General features: G+C 38.1%; 1 protein-coding gene across 1 annotated transcript in view; it reads right to left on the reverse strand.

The window, feature by feature from the left end:
* Window positions 1-2,796: 2,796 nt before the first annotated feature.
* The window catches only part of KIF14 (kinesin family member 14), a 55,482-nt gene continuing 40,411 nt past the window's right edge, over window positions 2,797-17,867 (reverse strand). Inside the window, exons 24-30 of the mRNA XM_007086437.3 lie at window positions 15,843-16,067; window positions 15,178-15,362; window positions 12,177-12,335; window positions 11,474-11,596; window positions 7,689-7,763; window positions 5,244-5,382; window positions 2,797-4,871 (exon numbers count right to left, since the gene is read on the reverse strand). Coding sequence (XP_007086499.2) covers window positions 4,492-4,871; window positions 5,244-5,382; window positions 7,689-7,763; window positions 11,474-11,596; window positions 12,177-12,335; window positions 15,178-15,362; window positions 15,843-16,067 — 1,286 coding nt within the window. The 3' untranslated portion in view covers window positions 2,797-4,491. The remainder of the gene's footprint in view (window positions 4,872-5,243; window positions 5,383-7,688; window positions 7,764-11,473; window positions 11,597-12,176; window positions 12,336-15,177; window positions 15,363-15,842; window positions 16,068-17,867) is intronic.

Here is a 17,867-nt window from a genome sequence, read left to right on the forward strand (position 1 = left end):
CGTTGTGGGGGGGGGAGGGGCTAAATGGGGGAGGGGCATCAAGGAATCTACTCCTGAAATCATTGTTTCACTACATGCTAACTAACTTGGATGTAAATTTAAAAATTAATTAATTAATTAATTAAAAAAATAAATAAAAGAATAGGTGAAGAATGAGAAATACATGGAGATGAAAAAAAAGGAAAAACCAATCCAAGAGGTAGAAGCCAGAATTTTCTGTTACAGGGGACACAGAAGGAAGGAATTTCTAAAGAGAGGGAGCAACCAAGTAAGATGAGGACTGAAAAATTGCTTTGGGCTTCGCAGTTAGAAGACGGCCAATGTGGGGCGCCTGGGTGGCTCAGTCAGTGGAGTGTGTGACTTCGGCTCAGGTCATGATCTCGCGGTTTATGAGTTTGAGTCCCACATTGAGCTCGCTAATGTCAGCCTGTCAGCAAAGAGCGCACTTTAGATGCTCTGTCCCCCTCTTTCTGTCCCTCCCCCACTTGCATTCTCCCAAAAAAATAAATAAATATTTTTTAAAAAAACAAGATGACCAACAACCTTAGGGCAGTTTCAGGAAGTGGGGGGGGGGGGGGGGGGGGGGGCGGCCAGCAATGGAGTTGCTGAAAGAGAAGGAAAGGGAAACCGTGAATTCACAGCCCCGCATCCAAAATGAAGGGCTTAAAAGACAGAGAAAAGTCAAAAGAAGTGATATCTATTTTCAAAATTTCAGAGATTCCCCATCTTTTTAGTGGACAGCTCAACCTGTTCATCTTGAAAATGAGGCAGGGCAGATGCTTCATGGTGTAGACAAATTCAGACATTTACACCAAAAATTAGCCAGAGAAACAAAAGCATGACTCGTTCCCAGAAAAGACTCAATTTCCTCTTATATTCTTAAAAATCTATAAGCATCTGATTTCAGGGGGATTCAGTGATAAGTAATGTGAATAGCCAGGTGCTTAACCAAAATGGTGTCCTCCTGAATTCTTTCTTGCGTCAATCAGTGGTGCTCTGGTGGTTCTCATGTACCTCGACATTAGTGTGTTGACGTCTTCTGCACTGATGAGAAGGCATAATGTTGTGAACAACTGGGGATCCAACAAACTGGGTCTTTCACAAGTCCCGGATTTGAGGCAATCTAAGCTTTTTTTCACGTTTCTATGACTTTGCACTAGAAGTATGGCTGGCTTTAAATAAATAATTACTGGAATAAGTGGAATGAAACTGGTTATCAGATGATATAAACTAAATGCCCATACTCCTCTTCTAAAAAGCCCATAAACCAATAATGGCTAAAGGAAGAAAGATGAGAAAATCCAGTCTTGATTATATCCTACAATGACTGTAACTTGCACACTCCAGAGTGCAAGCTTCCCTGCTGAATCACCCACAAGAAGCTGAACAGATCAACCTTCTCTCTTTTTTTTTTTAAATTTTTTTTAACGTTTATTTATTTTTGAGACAGAGAGAGAGCATGGACGGGGGAGGGTCAGAGAAAGAGGGAGACACAGAATCGGAAACAGGCTCCAGGCTCTGAGCTGTCAGCACAGAGCCCGACACGGGGCTCGAACTCACAGACCGCGAGGTCATGACCTGAGCCGAAGTCGGCCGCTTAACCGACTTAGCCACCCAGGCGCCCCCAGATCAACCTTCTCTTAACTGAACCACACTGACACCTTTCCCCCTCCTCTGTGATAAACGAATTCTTACTTTCCATATTCGCTAAAGCCACAAAATCATTATCGGCACATAGTTAGGCACTGCAAATTTAAAACTGCTAATTCCCAGGGCACCGGGGTGGCTGTCATTTGGGAGCCCAACTTCGGCTTGGGTCCCGATCTCATGGTTTGTGAATTCGAGCCCCGCATCAGCATCACTGCTGTCAGTGCAGAGCCTGCTTCGGATCTGTCCCCCTCTCTTTCTGCCCTTCCCCTCCTTCTCAAAAATAAACATTAAAAAAATTAAAAGGCTAATTAGTTAACTAAACAATATTTTGCTAAAAATTTCAGAAGGACCTCATGAAGGGCACACCTATGTCCTACTCTACCTTCCTAAAGGCTGGCGAGATCTTGTTTAGTCCTTTCATTATCACAGAACCTAATGGCAGATCTGTTTTCAAGTATGCCATGTTTAAAGCATTGGAGTACAACTCAGTACATGGGCAGAATATTGCAAGTGGCATAGGCTTGCACCAAACGTGATCCTGTATGCATCGTGACAAGGGCTTAGTTGCTAGTAATGGAAGGAGGGACAGACACTAACATTTACTAACAATCCACTACATGCCAGGACCTACTCCTACATTTTTCTCATTTACTGCTCAGGTAGGCTATGAGGAGGGGTAATACTTTTCTTGCTGCAAATGAGGAAATGGGTAAGAAGATAGCAAGCAACTTGTCTAAGGTCATACAGTTACTAAATAGCCTTTCGGGATTCATACTCTTAATGAATGAAAAATGTGTCAAACTCCAAAGCTCATGCTCTTTCCACTACAGCACATGGGGATAAATCTATTCCAGACAACCAACTGCAAAGAGGCAGAGCAATGTCAAAAAAAAAAAAAAAAAAAATCCAAGTAGTTGTCCTAATATTTAGTATTTCCTAATTGTTTGATTTGAGATACCAGTATAAATATTATCACAGTTACAAATAAAACTATTAGGTAACTAGTATAACTATTATCAAGGCAGAGCTATTATAGTAACTTTGAGTCAGAAATAAAGTAAATGAAGAAAACCAATAGACTAAAAATACCTTAGGCCAAGAGATAATTCTGAAGCCAACAAGATTTATTAAAGGCATTCTCTTTATAACATTCTTATCAGTGCACATGATTCTATAGCAAATATATGTTTCATCATTCATTCAAATACTGCATAACAATTTACTTGAAAGTATAAATATATATATATACATACGCAAAATTTTACAACACTAACAGATTTCTGACCAATGAACTTATGAGTTTAGAAAGCAGAGGGTAAAGATAAAGTACCAAACATTAAGATGAAAACTACTGTACTGATACTTTAGAAAATTCTTCAAAGAAGTATAACCTTCAAGAAAAGTTCTTTAATGTACATCTAAGCGATAAACTTTATAAAACTTGATCGCAAAAGTGCTACTTGGCAGAGCATTGACTATTAAAAAGTATGTTTAGAACTTCAGAAAGAATGCAAGCTCAAATGCCAAACATAGAAGGAAAAAAAAAAAAGAAAATGAAAGCAAAATTTGCTACTCTGCACCATTTGAAAGCACCTGGCAACACAGCACATGGTGTATTAACATTGTTCTGGCTACGATAACCGGTATTTATTTACAGTCTCTCCCTAACAAAGAAATGATCAAATTTACTTATGGTATTAACATCTGATTTTCACTAGTCGTGTCAAATGTGCAAGTGGTACCTGCAAGTGAAAAGGGCAAATGCAAGAATCAAGTTATTTACAAGAATTATTCTCAAGGAACTACTCGTTATCATCTAAGCAGAACCATTAGGTATCTTTCCAAATTACACATATGTGTGTGGTCAAAAACCTCAAGTCAGTTCCTTAATGAAAGATCCCAAAAGTAGAATATTCTCTTTATTACTTGATTGCAAATCAAAAGTGTTTTAAGCTGTGACATATAATAAAGATCTTTCATCTTTACCAAATCATGTACAAACTCTTTCATTACGTATTTAACAAAACAAGCATTATCAAGAAAAGGTCCAGCCTCTGATTTCCTAACCCCATTCAGTAAGTGTGATTCTGTCAATATTTAATAGGTTTTTAAATTATATTCATACAGCCCTCATTATGGAACAGAGATAACATAGTGAATTATTATGCCAGCAAGTCATATTAATATATAATCATACTATATTTAGGTAGCTACTTATAATTTGGAAAGAAAAGGAAACCATGCCTTGAACACACTATTCAAAATGGCAACCAGTTAACCTTTCAAGAAAAGAGTTTTAGATTTAACAATGTAAGTTACATTGCCCTAGTTAAACACATTGGCAACTTGACCACAAACCTCATCGTAGCTACTTGCAGAGGAGAGAAGGCACAGGCACAAAGGTAGCTGATTGTTCACATGTTTCCACTCATGAGAAAATAACTTATAATAACTATAGTAACCATTTACAAACAAGCTAAAGAACCAACCAGAAATAGTATATCAATATTAAAAACAAACACTTAAAATTCAAGGCAATGAGAACCTGGAGAAGAGACCATTCACTTGTTTTCAAACTCCTAATTTCATTCGATTGCCACCATGTTCCAATACAGAAAATGTCTATTCGAAATTGTCTCAGAAACTTCTGAATGCACATTCTGAAATCAGGATTCCATGCTGCTTATGCTGTCCCTGCCCAGTGGAAGACCACCAACACACATGCACTTCTTTGAAACATTTATGCTGGTTTCCTGCTTTTTATATTCTATGTGAGGAAAATTGCCTGCCCAGTGTTCTCTCTCTTTGATGGATGGGCGTAAAGTGCCTACGTAGCAGAATTCATACCCACTGAATCCTACTGGGTGTGCTTTCCTCTGACGCCACTGCTGGGTATGAGCCATGGAGTTCATAGACACGCTTTGGTACACCTTTATTCCTCACGGAGTCAGTCCTGCTTGATTTAGATTGTTCTCCTTCTTCTCCGGTATTCTGATTACAAGCTTCCCAGGGTTTCAACAAATTAGGACTCTCTTCAGATTCAAAACAGAAGAGGAGTGACTTGACTAGAGACTCTAGCCCCCTGTGGCTGCCCTGAGGCATTCTCTTCTCACAGCTGTCAAGAGAAGCAGAGTGAATGCTGAAGTCATCATGAAAATCCTTGGTCAAGTTGCACAGACTTTCAACACAATTCTTGAGAAGATTTTTGTCACTGTGGCATCCTATGCAAGGAAAAGAAAAAGTTAATTAACCTTTTCATTTTTTATCATGTATTTATTACTGTTATATGACTGTAAATATCTTTTAGGTCAAAGTAACCCTATCAAGACAAATCTAAACTACTTAAGATTACTCAGTTTATCTGCTTAACTAAGCACCTGGTTTTTTAGGATCTAATTTATTTAGGCAATGTACTTATATATATTAAGTGGGAATGCAACCATTCAAGTTCCTATATTGGTAATTAATGTCAAGGACATAGCATTAATTAGACTTGGATTCATGAATTAAACTAGAAATTAAAAGAACAGATGTCTGAGAGTCTTTATACTATAAAATTTTGATTAATTACAAATTCCATCTGGAGCATATACCTCTCAGTGCAGAAATAATAATTTGAATAGTTTGCTCTAAGCAATGTTTTAACTTCAAGAATTTTGGAGCAAGATTAACCATCTTCTTCAAATCTTGGTATCCAGAATTTTCTTGTTGTAGTTCGCTTCTGAAACTTTTCTGTAAATAAAATTAATATTTTTAAAACCACACAATAGACTACATGACAGTAAAGCTTACTCAAAATGATTTTAATCACCAGAATCTTATGTTCAAGAAAGAGTTAACTTTCCTCACGAATGCTTAATTCTGTTTCCACAAGCAAGACCAAATACAATATTAATAATTACTGTTTTCAAAAGAAATAAGAATTTTATTTTTTTAATTAAAAAAAGTTGGTTTTTAAATTTTTTTTTATTTTTATTTTTTTTGAGAGAGAGAGAGAGAGAGAGACAGAGACAGAGCATGAATGGGGGAGGGGCAGAGAGAGAAGGAAACAGAATCCAAAGCAGGCTTCTGGGCTCTGAGCTGTCAGCACAGAGCCTGATGCAGGGTTGAACTCACAAACCAAGAGATCATGGCCTGAGCAGAAGTCAGACACCTAACCAACTGAGCCACCCAGGTATCCTCCACAAAAAAAGTTTTTTTTAAGTAAGCTCTACACCCAATGTAGGGCTTGAACTCGTGACACTGAGATCAAGTCACATGCCCTACCGAATGGGCCAGCCAGGTACCCCAAGAATTTTAAATTAATTTTAAATCAAAATCCAGTCATCCTATTACATGGGAATGAAATAAAACCTTAGTACCCTTTATTACCCAATATCATAAACGATAAATTTATTTAATTTTTTAGAGTTCAACTTAGTATCTCCTATTTATTTTTATTTAAGTAAAAATTTTTAGGACATAGATATTTCCCTCCTTTTTAACACATTGATTATATGCTTAGTTTATATTTTTCTATTTACTTGTCATATGAAAATAAAATAATTTGTCTAATTCACCTATATTTTAAAATCTTTAAGCATATTATTAAACACATTTTTCTAACCTTTAATGTACTTTATTGTTTTTCTTTATTTTTTTAATTTTATTTTTTATTTTTTAAAATTTACATCCAAATTAGTTAGCATATAGTGCAACAATGATTTCAGGAGTAGATTCCTTAGTGCCCCTTACCCATTTAGACCATCCCCCCTCCCACAACCCCTCCAGTAACCTTCAGTTTGTTCTCCATATTTATGAGTCTCTTCTGTTTTGTCCCCCTCCCTGTTTTTATATGATTTTTGTTTCCTTTCCCTTATGTTCATCTGTTTTGTCTCTTAAAGTCCTCATATGAGTGAAGTCATATGATATTTGTCTTTCTATGACTAATTTCACTTAGCATAATACCCTCCAGTTCCATCCATGTAGTTGCAAATGGCAAGATTTCATTCTTTTTGATTTCCGAGTAATACTCCATTGTATATATATACCACATCTTCTTTATCCATTCATCCATCGATGGACATTTGGGCTCTTTCCACACTTTGGCTATTGTTGATAGTGCTGCTATAAACATGGGGGTGCATGTGTCCCTTCGGAACAGCACGCCTGTATCCCGTGGATAAATACCTAGTAGTGCAATTGCTGGGTCGTAGGGTAGTTCTAAATTTTTAGTTTTTTTAAGGAACCTCCATACTGTTTTCCAGAGTGGCTGCACCAGCTTGCATTCCCATAAACAAAATTTTTTAAAGTTTATTTATTTTGAGAGAGAGAGAGAGAGAGAGAAGGATGGGGGGAGGGACAGAGAGGGAGGGAGAATGAGAATCCCAAGCAAGCTCTGTGCTATCAGCCTGGAGCCTGACAGGGGCTCACTAGGTCTCAGGAACCATGAGATCGTGACCTGAGCCAAAATCAAGAATTGGATGCTTAACCTGCTGAGCCACCCAGGCGCCCCTATTAAACACAATTTTTCAGCCAATGACTATCTCAGCAAAAGCTGACAGTTACTAAACTAAGAAATAGATAAAATACATCAATATTAATCAATTTCTATACAATATCTTATGTATTACTAAAACAAATAAGTTATGACCAAGAGGAAGTAGCTAGGGAGCTACTGTACGTGCTTCAACTAAACATGCACAAAGGAATTATCTGGCTAAGGATAAAAACAGAAATAGGGGCACCTGGGTGGCTCAGTTGGTTGAGCATCTGACTTCAGCTCAGGTCATGATCTCATGGTCCGTGAGCTCGAGCCCCGCGTCAGGCTCTGTGCTGAGGGCTCAGAGCCTGGAACCTGCTTCAGATTCTACGTCTCCCTCTCTCTCTGCCCCTCCCCTGCTCACACTCTGTCTCTCTCTCTCTCTCAAAAATAAATAAACATTAAAAAAAATTTTAAAAAACATAAATAAACATATCATATCTACACTTAAACCAAATGAAATGATAAAATACACCAAGGAAAAGTAAACACAAAAACAATTTAAAGCTTCTCTTACTGTTTTCCACTCAGCAAAGATGTTTTCAAGAGATCCAATCAATCCCATGGCATTAGCTTTCATCTGTTTGGTAACCTATAGAGAATGTTAACATATTTTATTATACAAATAATTATTTAGAAGTTTAGAAATCCTAGAATTCTATGGGACAAGACAGGGAAGAATTTTCGTCTATGAAGACAAAAGACTCGAGTTCTTTTATTGGGACTATAATTAAACAACTGGGGTACCTAAATCATGTGAGCAAAATTTCTTTCAAAATAAATTGCATATTGATTCTACATTAAATATAGATACCCTCTGAAGTTTGTTATAATAATAGCATTTTGCCTTATATTTAAATATTTATAGGAATGAAATTTCCAAGACTTCCCTTGGAAGAGTATAACTAATATAAAGCAAATATTATGCTCTAAGAACTACAAATACATTTCCCCAGTTTTATTAAAATATATTTGACAACTAACATTGGATTAGTTTAAGGTGTACAACATGATCCAGTATACTGCAAAACGACCACCATAGGGAGTTTAGTTAACATTCATTACCTCATATAGTTACAATCCTTTTTCCTGTGATGAGAACTTTTAAGATCTATTCTCTTAGCAACATTCAAATACCCAATATAGTAGTACTGTTAACTATAGTCACTGTGCTGCATTTTACATCCCCAGGACTTACCTTATAACTGGAAGTTGGTACTTTTGGACCACCTGCACCCATTTCCCCATCCCCACCCTCTGACTGGTAACCGCTAGTCTGTTCTCTGTTTCTATGATTTAAGCTTTATTTTTAGATTCCACATATAAATGAGATCATATAATACTTGTCTTCCTGTGTCCAAGTTATTTCACTTACATGTTTTATTATTTGCTTCTCCATTACAGCCCTATGCTGCATATGCAATTGTCCTCCTTTTACAAATAAGAAAACAGATCCCGCGCTCCTACGACTCAGAGCCAGGGCCGGAACCCCAGTGTAAATTCTAAGCCTTTGCTTTTGTGCTGCTCAATGCTGCCCCCTAAGGTGTCTTCTCACTTAATTTCTGCCAGGGGATTCTCTTTTAAGAATTTAATTGGCTTTACCCACACAGCTCTTCCCTACGTCTTAGATTTCCTGTATCTGGTTGAAAAAAAATCTTTTTTCCCCTTGACTCCAGCTTTACAATTATAACTCCTATGCCTTATGTTTGAGCCTATTTTCTATTTCTTTAGATTCTTTGCTTTCCTGCCATAGGTTCTTGAGTTTTAACTTCTAGGAATACGATAAGCTAAAACCCCACCATGACTAAATAAATAGCTGTGGCATACCACAGAGAGAAAATGAGAGGAAGGGAGGTAGAGGTCTGCATGAAATGCAGATAATATGAATTTTATGCAAGATGGGCCTGACTCATTTGCTGTTTATTTCCTCAAAACAATAGCAAAGCTAACATCCACACCCTGCTTTGCTACTTGCTGTGCACATTCACATGCATTACTTCATCTCTGCTTTTCATTAACTTATTCTATAGCCTCTTGCACTTACTGCCAGCAGACATTCAATCTGCAAACAGTGATAGTGTTTTAGTGATAAATGTGCTGCTGAGCAAAACCAAGCTGAAGATGTCAGCAGTGGCCAGTAGGAGTCCACTTTCTTCAAAGTTGCATTATAGAACTGAAATCAGCCTCATGTCTCCTACAATATGATTAGACCCAGATATCTTGATCTAGTGACAAAATGAGCTCCTTTTGGATGAGTTTTTATTTTAAAAACAAAATAAAAGCACAAAGTGAGAGAGGCAAACATCCACAGAGAACAAGACCAAGCGAGCTGAGGAACCTGACTGGCCTGGCACATAATCCTCAGAACAATTTTACAAAGTACCTATGATCATCTTCACATTTTAAATGAACAAGTGGGGCTCAGGCAAGCAGCTCAAAGCTACACAGGAAGTGGGAGAGCAACTTAATGTTCAGGGTCTTTCTCCAGTTCTGAGACGGTTCGGACAGTGATTAACCTATAAAGCCCTTTAGTCTGAGGAAAGGAATGGAGATCCCCTCTGGCTTATATGGAAAGTTTCCCCCAGAAAGATAAGCTAGACATACATTAATGAAAAAAAAAAATTAACTTACTCTATGCCTTCCTGGAAACAACTAGCCAGAGGGGTGGAAGCTAACAGTCTTCCCCCGGATTTACTTCCCTAGGTAAATCAATATGTATGTAAATGATATCCCTCCTAAGGGGGATGATCTCAGGAACCAAAACCCCAGGGAGCTCCATCCCAGCTGACTGACTCCAGAAAAAGAAAGGGAATGGGCAGAGATGGTTTTAACAAGAAGTTGTTACAATGTGACTGCTGAACAGACACGTCTCTGAAACTCACTGTGGTAAGATTTGAACTTACCTTCTGAATCCCCAATTCATTACTAGTAACTCTCAGTGAAGAAAGTTAGTGCCTGAACAATGGCTTACAAAACTTATTTAGTTAGCGTTCTGAGCTTCGGAGTCAGGTGGGTAGAATATAAAACCCTGGCTCGAGACTGGACAAGGTTCTCCAGCTCAGTGAAACGCATAGGAAGACGAGTAATTCCTACCTTGCAAGTGGGGAGGTTCACCACTATTACACATAAAGCACCAGTCCTGTAATTTTCACTGAGAGATGATTTAATAAGTGACTTAATAAATTTAATAAATAATGTCACAACCTAGGACATAGGTATTATTACATAGGACACGTGAGGAAACAGAGTCACAGCACTGACTTGATGAATGATTGCTGGAAAATAACAGAGACAGGTTTTAACCACAGTGCCACCTCTAAGACAGCATTGCTTTTATGCTTTCATGTTAGTTAGCTGGAGGAGGTGGGGAGGAAGCATATTTTAGGAAGCCACTCAAATCTGTGTTGGTTCTGTGTCTTAATATGAAATAACAGAGGTGAACGCCTCTGTCAAAATATTTAGTTTAAAATATTGGATCAATAAATGGTAGTTTCTATTCTTTTTTTTTAATGTTTATCTTTATTTTTGAGACAAAGACAGAGCATGAGCAGGGGAGAGGCAGAGAGAGAGGGAGACACCGAATCGGAAGCAGGCTCCAGGCTCTGAGCTGTCAGCATGGAGCCCGACGCGGGGCTCCAACTCGTCAACTGCGAGATCATGACCTGAGCCGAAGTCGGACGCTCAACCGACTGAGCCACCCAGGTGCCCGGGTAGTTTCTATTCTTAAGTGGACAAGTAGAGACCTAACCAAAGAGCAAGAAGAAAAAGACAAGCAGAAAGTGAACACTAGGTGTCAGCGCCATACTCCATTCTGCTCTGGAGTGTATCCACAGGCTGAATTTTCATGGATAATAACTGACAAAATTATACAACAGAGGCTGCAGTAACTCAAGAGTAACTTGGGGAAAATATCACCATGACATAATGATAGCATCAGCCTTTTCAATAAAATAATTATTCAACACAAATTAAAATACATAAATCTATAAGAATCCAATTTATTGAACTAATTTTTAAAAATTTTTTTGGTGTTTATTCATTTTTTGAGGGACAGAGAGACAGAGTGCAAGTGGGGGAGGGGCAAAGAGAGAGGGAGACACAAAATCTGAAACAGGCTCCAGGCTCTGAGCTGTCAGCACAGAGCCCGACGCGGGGCTCGAACTCACGGACCGTGAGATCATGACCTGAGCTGAAGTCAAACACTTAACCAACTGAGCCACCCAGATGCCCCAGAACTAATTTTTTTAAATCACCTTTACAGACCATCTGGTACTATGTAGAATGTTCTTTCATTCCTCTTACCTCATTTTGGGTACACTGCCTTAAGAGTCCATGCTGAAGTTCTTTTGCTTTTTCTAGTCCAGAATCTAATAGAATCTTCACTCCTAAGCCTACACCATCACAAAGAGCATCCATGAAATCCTCCTAGAAAAAGTTTTTAAGCATTAACTGGAAAACTCAGGTTTTACATTTTTTTAAAAATTATCAAACAACTAATTTTATTTTCTGCTTATTGTAGGATTATAATAAGTTCCAAGTTTATTAAATTCAACTAAAGCTGGAATAAGATCTAACAGTCTATAAGAAAGGTAGCAAACCTGTAATTTAGCATTCCACATATAACGTGCTATAAAGAATGTCTGTCATCTTAGACAGGACAATACATTCCTAGAACACAGTAACATTCTATTACTATGTTTTCAATGGCATGAATACTTAAAGCAAGCAAACACAAATTTTCTAGAATTATAGAGTTCTTCATATGTTCATTGGCTAAGTAGGTGGCTATCATGAAAGCAAAGATCCAAAAAGTAAAATGAGGATTTCAGAAGTATCCAGTACATTTAGCCAACTTAGATTGAAACCGTTTTAAATTATATTGCTAAACTATTAAAAGTATGAGCTATTTTCAAATAAAAACAACTTATCATGTTTAGTGATACTATTATCAGGAGTCTACTGTTCCCTCAGATGAAGTCTTTCAAAACTAATGTTACCAAATTACCTGAACACTGGTAGCCTTATTGCTACTGTTTTCCAGAAAATGTAGCTCGCTCCCTTTAAGAACTGCTAACTGTCCCACATACTTCACAGCTTGTTGTACAATTTGGATTATTTTGTTTTGAGCTTCTTTTACCATTGATGAGATATCTGAACAGCATCCCTATAAAATAAAAATGGACCAGTACATAAGATACATGAGATTACACAGGGTGGTAAAGACAAGACAAGAAAAGCAATTTGAAGAAAACAAATTCTGCATTCATCGATATGGTGACTATGCTTCATAAAAATCTCAGTCAGAGCCAGAAAACATGCAACCCTATAGCTCCTAACGAGGATAAAATGACTAGGATATAGTCTCTACCCTCAAAGACCTTACACACTAATAGGAGACATAAGACAAGCATGCAGTTAACTAATATAAGAAAGAAGTGATAAGTGAAAGTCCCCCACCCCCCAAGAAGGAACAAAACCATGGCGCTTTTGCCTTTGAACTTTTCCTGTCCCGGGAGCCATCTGACAGATGGTGGGCAAAGATATTTTCTTTTATCAGGGGAGAAGGAAGAAGAAAAGGAAGGAAAAGGGGGAAAAGACCACTCTCCAAACAAAAGGCTTCTCCTGCACCAGAGTGCACATGCCCAATGAGGAGGTGTTCCCCGAGCTTTTCTTTCTGTTACCTGCCAACTACAGTGATTCTCTTCAAAATACTTCTCTTGGCCTGCTTTCTGGGACATGCTTATAATACTGCTAAAAGGTAAGACTTCTCACACCATACTTAGCTAGTAAGTGTAGTCACTAAATTCAGTTGTGCCAACGTAACGCAAGTGTCTCCTGAGCTCCGTCTAACTTCCCCTCCAGGTCACCTGTTCTCTCCATCCTCAATTCCTATAAAACATTTCCCATAGAGCTGTAGGTCGCAACCCCTAAGTTCAGAGTGGTCTTTCCAGAGAATGAAAAGAAGGAAAGAAACTACCCACCAGTTGCTCTAATAGGTACCTTCTTATCACATCCACCCATCTGATCCTCATGGCAATCTTGCCAGACAGGCCTTATTTTTATTTTCCCGGTGACAAAGCGGGAGACTCAAAAAGTGAAGCAGCTTGCCCAAGGACACAGAACTAATTCAGCATGGGTTCAAACACTGGTTTTCCAAATGCCAATAGTGGTTTTTTTTGTTTTGTTTTGTTTTTTTCTGTTCCTGAACTGCCTCTCAAACCTAAGAGCCAACTAAGACTAAGTATATCTCAAACTCTCTTTTCCACCACAGACCACCCCTCTGCTAGCTTCCTCTTCCAGGCTCAAGCATAAGTCAGATCCTCAGGTTTTGGCTCCCCAGCTTTGCTCTCTGGCCAGCTTTCCCTTTCATCTTCATGGCCCTGTGCTCAGAGCATCTTCTTCACCTAATACTTCACCCACACCTGTTTGCAGTCCACCTGTCTGTCTTAGGGTCATTCTGTTTCCTCACCACTTATATCCCAAGTGATCCTTCATCCAGTGTGAATTTTTCATTACCTCAATAACAAGTATCCAAACAAGCAGCTATCATATGATGAGTCCTTGTGAAAAAAGACCCACTGTCCCTCTAACTACCCAAAGCTTACTCTGCCCAATGAGGTATGCAGGCCTGTAAATATGATATATTAAAGGGCATAACAGGTGAAGTACAGGCCTAACAGAAAAACAAATAAGAGAAATGTCTAACCAAGTCATGGGGAGACCCAGAAAGACCTCCTAGGGAAGAATAATGGATAATTAAAAATAAACATTTGATTTCAATTTGACTAGATTACTCAACCAAATAAACATTTCCAAATCCTATCAATAAATAAATAGCCCACTCAGGAAGTATTTGATACAACTAAACTTCTACTACAATAGTAGAATGTAGAAAGTCTCTTGGTGGGCGCTATAACATAAGATTTGTTCAAATATTCTAGAACATTTTGTCAAGAAGCCAAGTTACCCATTTTAAAAAGTGGAACCTATCCCCTTTGGTATTTTCATAACTACTTCCCTCAGACAGTCAAGGAATTCTTAAGGAAGAGTTCACTGATATGGCAGATGACTAGGTATTAACCAGTATCAAATTCTCTACTTCTTCCATGGTAATAGAACTCTTGATTTTTCACTAGGTACACAGCTGTCCAGAATAAAAAATAATTTCCCAATTATACTTGTGGCTAGATGTGGTCATGTAATGAAGTCCTGGCCAAAGACTTATAAAGAGAAATGCCATATGGAAATTTCTAGAACCTACCCTTAAAAGAAGGCCCATTTGGCCTTTCCCTTCTTTGTCACTTCTTTCATCCTGCTGCACTGAATTCAGACAGAGCTCCACCACTAGGGTGTACCATGAAATAAAGGGCATGCATGAGGCTTGGCAGAGGGTACATTAGAAGGAGCTTAGCTCTCAAGGTGTGGAACAGAGCCACCATGCCTCCTTCCAGATTTTATGTGACAGCCAAGAAGCTTTTATCTTACTTCTTCTTCACAGCCATGCCTAATCTCACTTGATATAAGGTAAACAGGAAAAAAAAATTACTTTTCTTGACCATATACCAGTGGGCTTGTGACTCGACTCATTCAGCACAAGTTGATACCCAATATATAACCAAAGCAAGACTCCGCCTTTCTTCCCAATAGCCGTTATTGAGGGCTAGCATAGTATAATATGTTACTGGTTATAAAACAGGAAAGACTACATATCCTGTGCCTCCATTTCTTCATTTATAAAATGGTGATTAAGAAAAGTACCTACTTCTAAAGTTGTTAAGAGAATTGAATGAGTTAATATTTGTCAATCACTGAGAATTCTCAGTGCCTGGCACAGAGGCAATAAATAATAAACAATCATAGAAAACCACACTTTCAGAATTGCAAAACAGAAATCACTTCTGAAAATCCTACAGATCTAATTTTAGGGAAGATGCAGACAGTAGAAGGTCAATAAATACTTGCTGAATAAATGACTTCTTCAAATGACAATCAGCAAATCAACTTACCTGCAAAAATAACTGTAAGTAGCCTCCTAGTTTTTTAACCTCTTGTCTAAGTTCATCTTCAAGTCTTGCTGTGCTGGTACAAGGTAGAATATCATCCAGCCAGTGTTTGATTAGAACCACAAGCTGCTCAAAAGCACATGTGACCTGGATAGTAAGTGACTGGGTTGCTCGATCAGAAGAGAACACTTCGAAAGAAGAAGGAAAATTATTGGAAGAAATAATCTCCAAATAAAATATTATTCTAGTCTAGGGGCACCTGGGTGGCTCAGTCAATTGAGCATCCGACTTCGGACGCTTTGACTTAGGTCATGATCTCACAGCTCGGTGAGTTCGAGCCCCATGTCGGGCTCTATGCTGACAGCTCGGAGCCAGGAGCCTGCTTCGGATACTGTGTCTCCCTCTCTCTCTGCCCCTAACCCACTCTCATTCTGTCTCCATCTCTCTCAAAAATAAATAAACATTTAAAAGAAAAATTTATTAAAAAAAAAAAAAGATTATTCTAGTCTAGGATTCAGGTTAGGGTTAAGGTTAGGATTTAAAATGTTTAAGAAACATTTTACCATAGTCAAAAAATGCATGCCAAATGTGGCAATCATTCAAAAGCAAATGTAATGTGCAGAAAATAGTCATTCATGTAAGTTAATAAAAGCAGTAAGGTTGCTTACAGTTATCTTGACTTTCTTCATCTTGTTCTTCATGAGCTTTGGAAATGGCAAATAGCCCATGATAAATTTTAAGAAAATTATTAATCAGGCTGTCTGCCAGGCTTTTTTCTTCATCATAACTCTGTCCAAGAAAATCTAACGATGACCCAATCAATTCTTTGCAAATTCCAGGAAGAAAAGATTCTGCTGAACTTGGGGAAATGGTGCTCGATTTCTCCAGTAAGCCTATATGGGCAGAAAATAGCCATGTTAAGCCTACTTTTCAGGCACAACACTTTCCAACAAATACATTAACGCAAGCATATTATGGACTCATTCGTCAGTAATTTCAAAGCAGGCTGTTCTTATTTCAATACACCCTTACTTCTATATGCCAAAGTGAAAACACAAGTCCATAAAGGAAGTCAATTAATCTTTCAATGGCATCAATCCATAGGTTAGTAGTTCAACAATATAAATAACAGACAATTCAAATAAACTAAATAACCACTGGTTCAATCTCCTTCTTTATTTACTTTTTGGGAACACCTAAGAAACAGTGAATTGGTGGAAACAATGGCAGTTACATGAAATAAAATAATATAAAAATAATAAATATAAATATCATAATGTAAAGTTAATTTAATTCATAAGCTGTAAACGTAGGCAATAATAAAGCAAACTATATTAAGAGGAATGTCTCAATAGCTCTACTTTTAATAGTTCCATCTCTAAGTATACTATAATCAAAATAGGCTAAAGCCAATTATCTACAGTTAATATATCACATCTCTGGGAGACAGACTTTCACCATAATTTTCTAAGCACTATCCAAATCAGAAGTAAATGGAAAAGCTTGAAAGAGCTCATTTGGAGCCTCTGGAAATAACTTTATACTAGAATGCTAACTCATGAGTATAATGATTCTCATTTAATAAATAAGATTATTTTTTTGATACAGTTCATAGGCAATACAAACAGCAAACTAAAAGGAAGGTAGAATGAGGGCAAAGGATGGGGACTATTAAGAGTCTAGAACAGGGCACGTAGCTGGCTCGGTCAGTAGAGCATAAGAATCCTGATCTCGGGATCAGCCCCATGTTGGGGGTAGAGTTTACTTAAAAAAACAAAACAAAACAAAATAAAAGTATTAAAAAAAAAAAAAAGAGTCTAGACCAAAGATGAATTTGATTTGGGAAGAGAAAAAACTCTACACTGCAGGGTAATAATATTATGATAATAATGATTATAATCTAGTCATCATAAATAGTTACCAATATAATCTCTGTTTAAGAAGGTAATGATGTTAATGCATTCTAAAATCCAGCATCAGGGCACCTGGGTGGCTCAGTTGGTTAAGTGTCCAATACTTGATTGGGGCTCAGGTCATGATCTCATGATTAATAGAAAGCTACACGCACTGACAACACAGAACCTGCATGGGATTCTCTCTCCTTCTTCCTCTGTCCCTCCCCCACACACCCCACCTCATGCTTGCATGCTCTCTCTTGAAATAAATAAATAAATAAATAAATAAATAAATAAATAAATAAATAAATAAATATTAAAACAAAACAGAACAATAGCAGGGAGCCTGGGTGGCACAGTCGGTTAAGCATCCAACTTCGGCTCAGGTCATGATACCGCAGTCTGCAAGTTTGAGCCCCGTTTGGGGCTCTGTGCTGACAGCTCAGAGCCTAGAGCCTGCTTCGGATTCTGTGTCTCTGTCTGCCCCTCCCGCTCACAATCTGCCTCTCCAGCTCTCTCAAAAATAAATAAACATTTAAAAAAAATTTTTTTAACTGGTTAAAAAGAGTCTCTTATGGTTTGTTTCCTGTCTTTAAAATAAATAAATAGGGGCGCCTAGGTGGCTCAGTCGGTTGAGCGTCCGACTTTGGCTCAGGTCATGATCTCACAGTTCGTGAGTCCGAGCCCCGCGTAGGGCTCTGTGTTGACAGCTCGGAGCCTGGAGCCTGCTTCTGGTTCTGTGTCTCCCTCTTTCTCTGCCCCTCCCCTGCTCATGCTGTCTCTCTGTCTCAAAAATAA

This window comes from Panthera tigris, chromosome F3 (assembly GCF_018350195.1).
Source record: "Panthera tigris isolate Pti1 chromosome F3, P.tigris_Pti1_mat1.1, whole genome shotgun sequence".
In the NCBI taxonomy this organism is placed as follows: domain Eukaryota; kingdom Metazoa; phylum Chordata; class Mammalia; order Carnivora; family Felidae; genus Panthera; species Panthera tigris.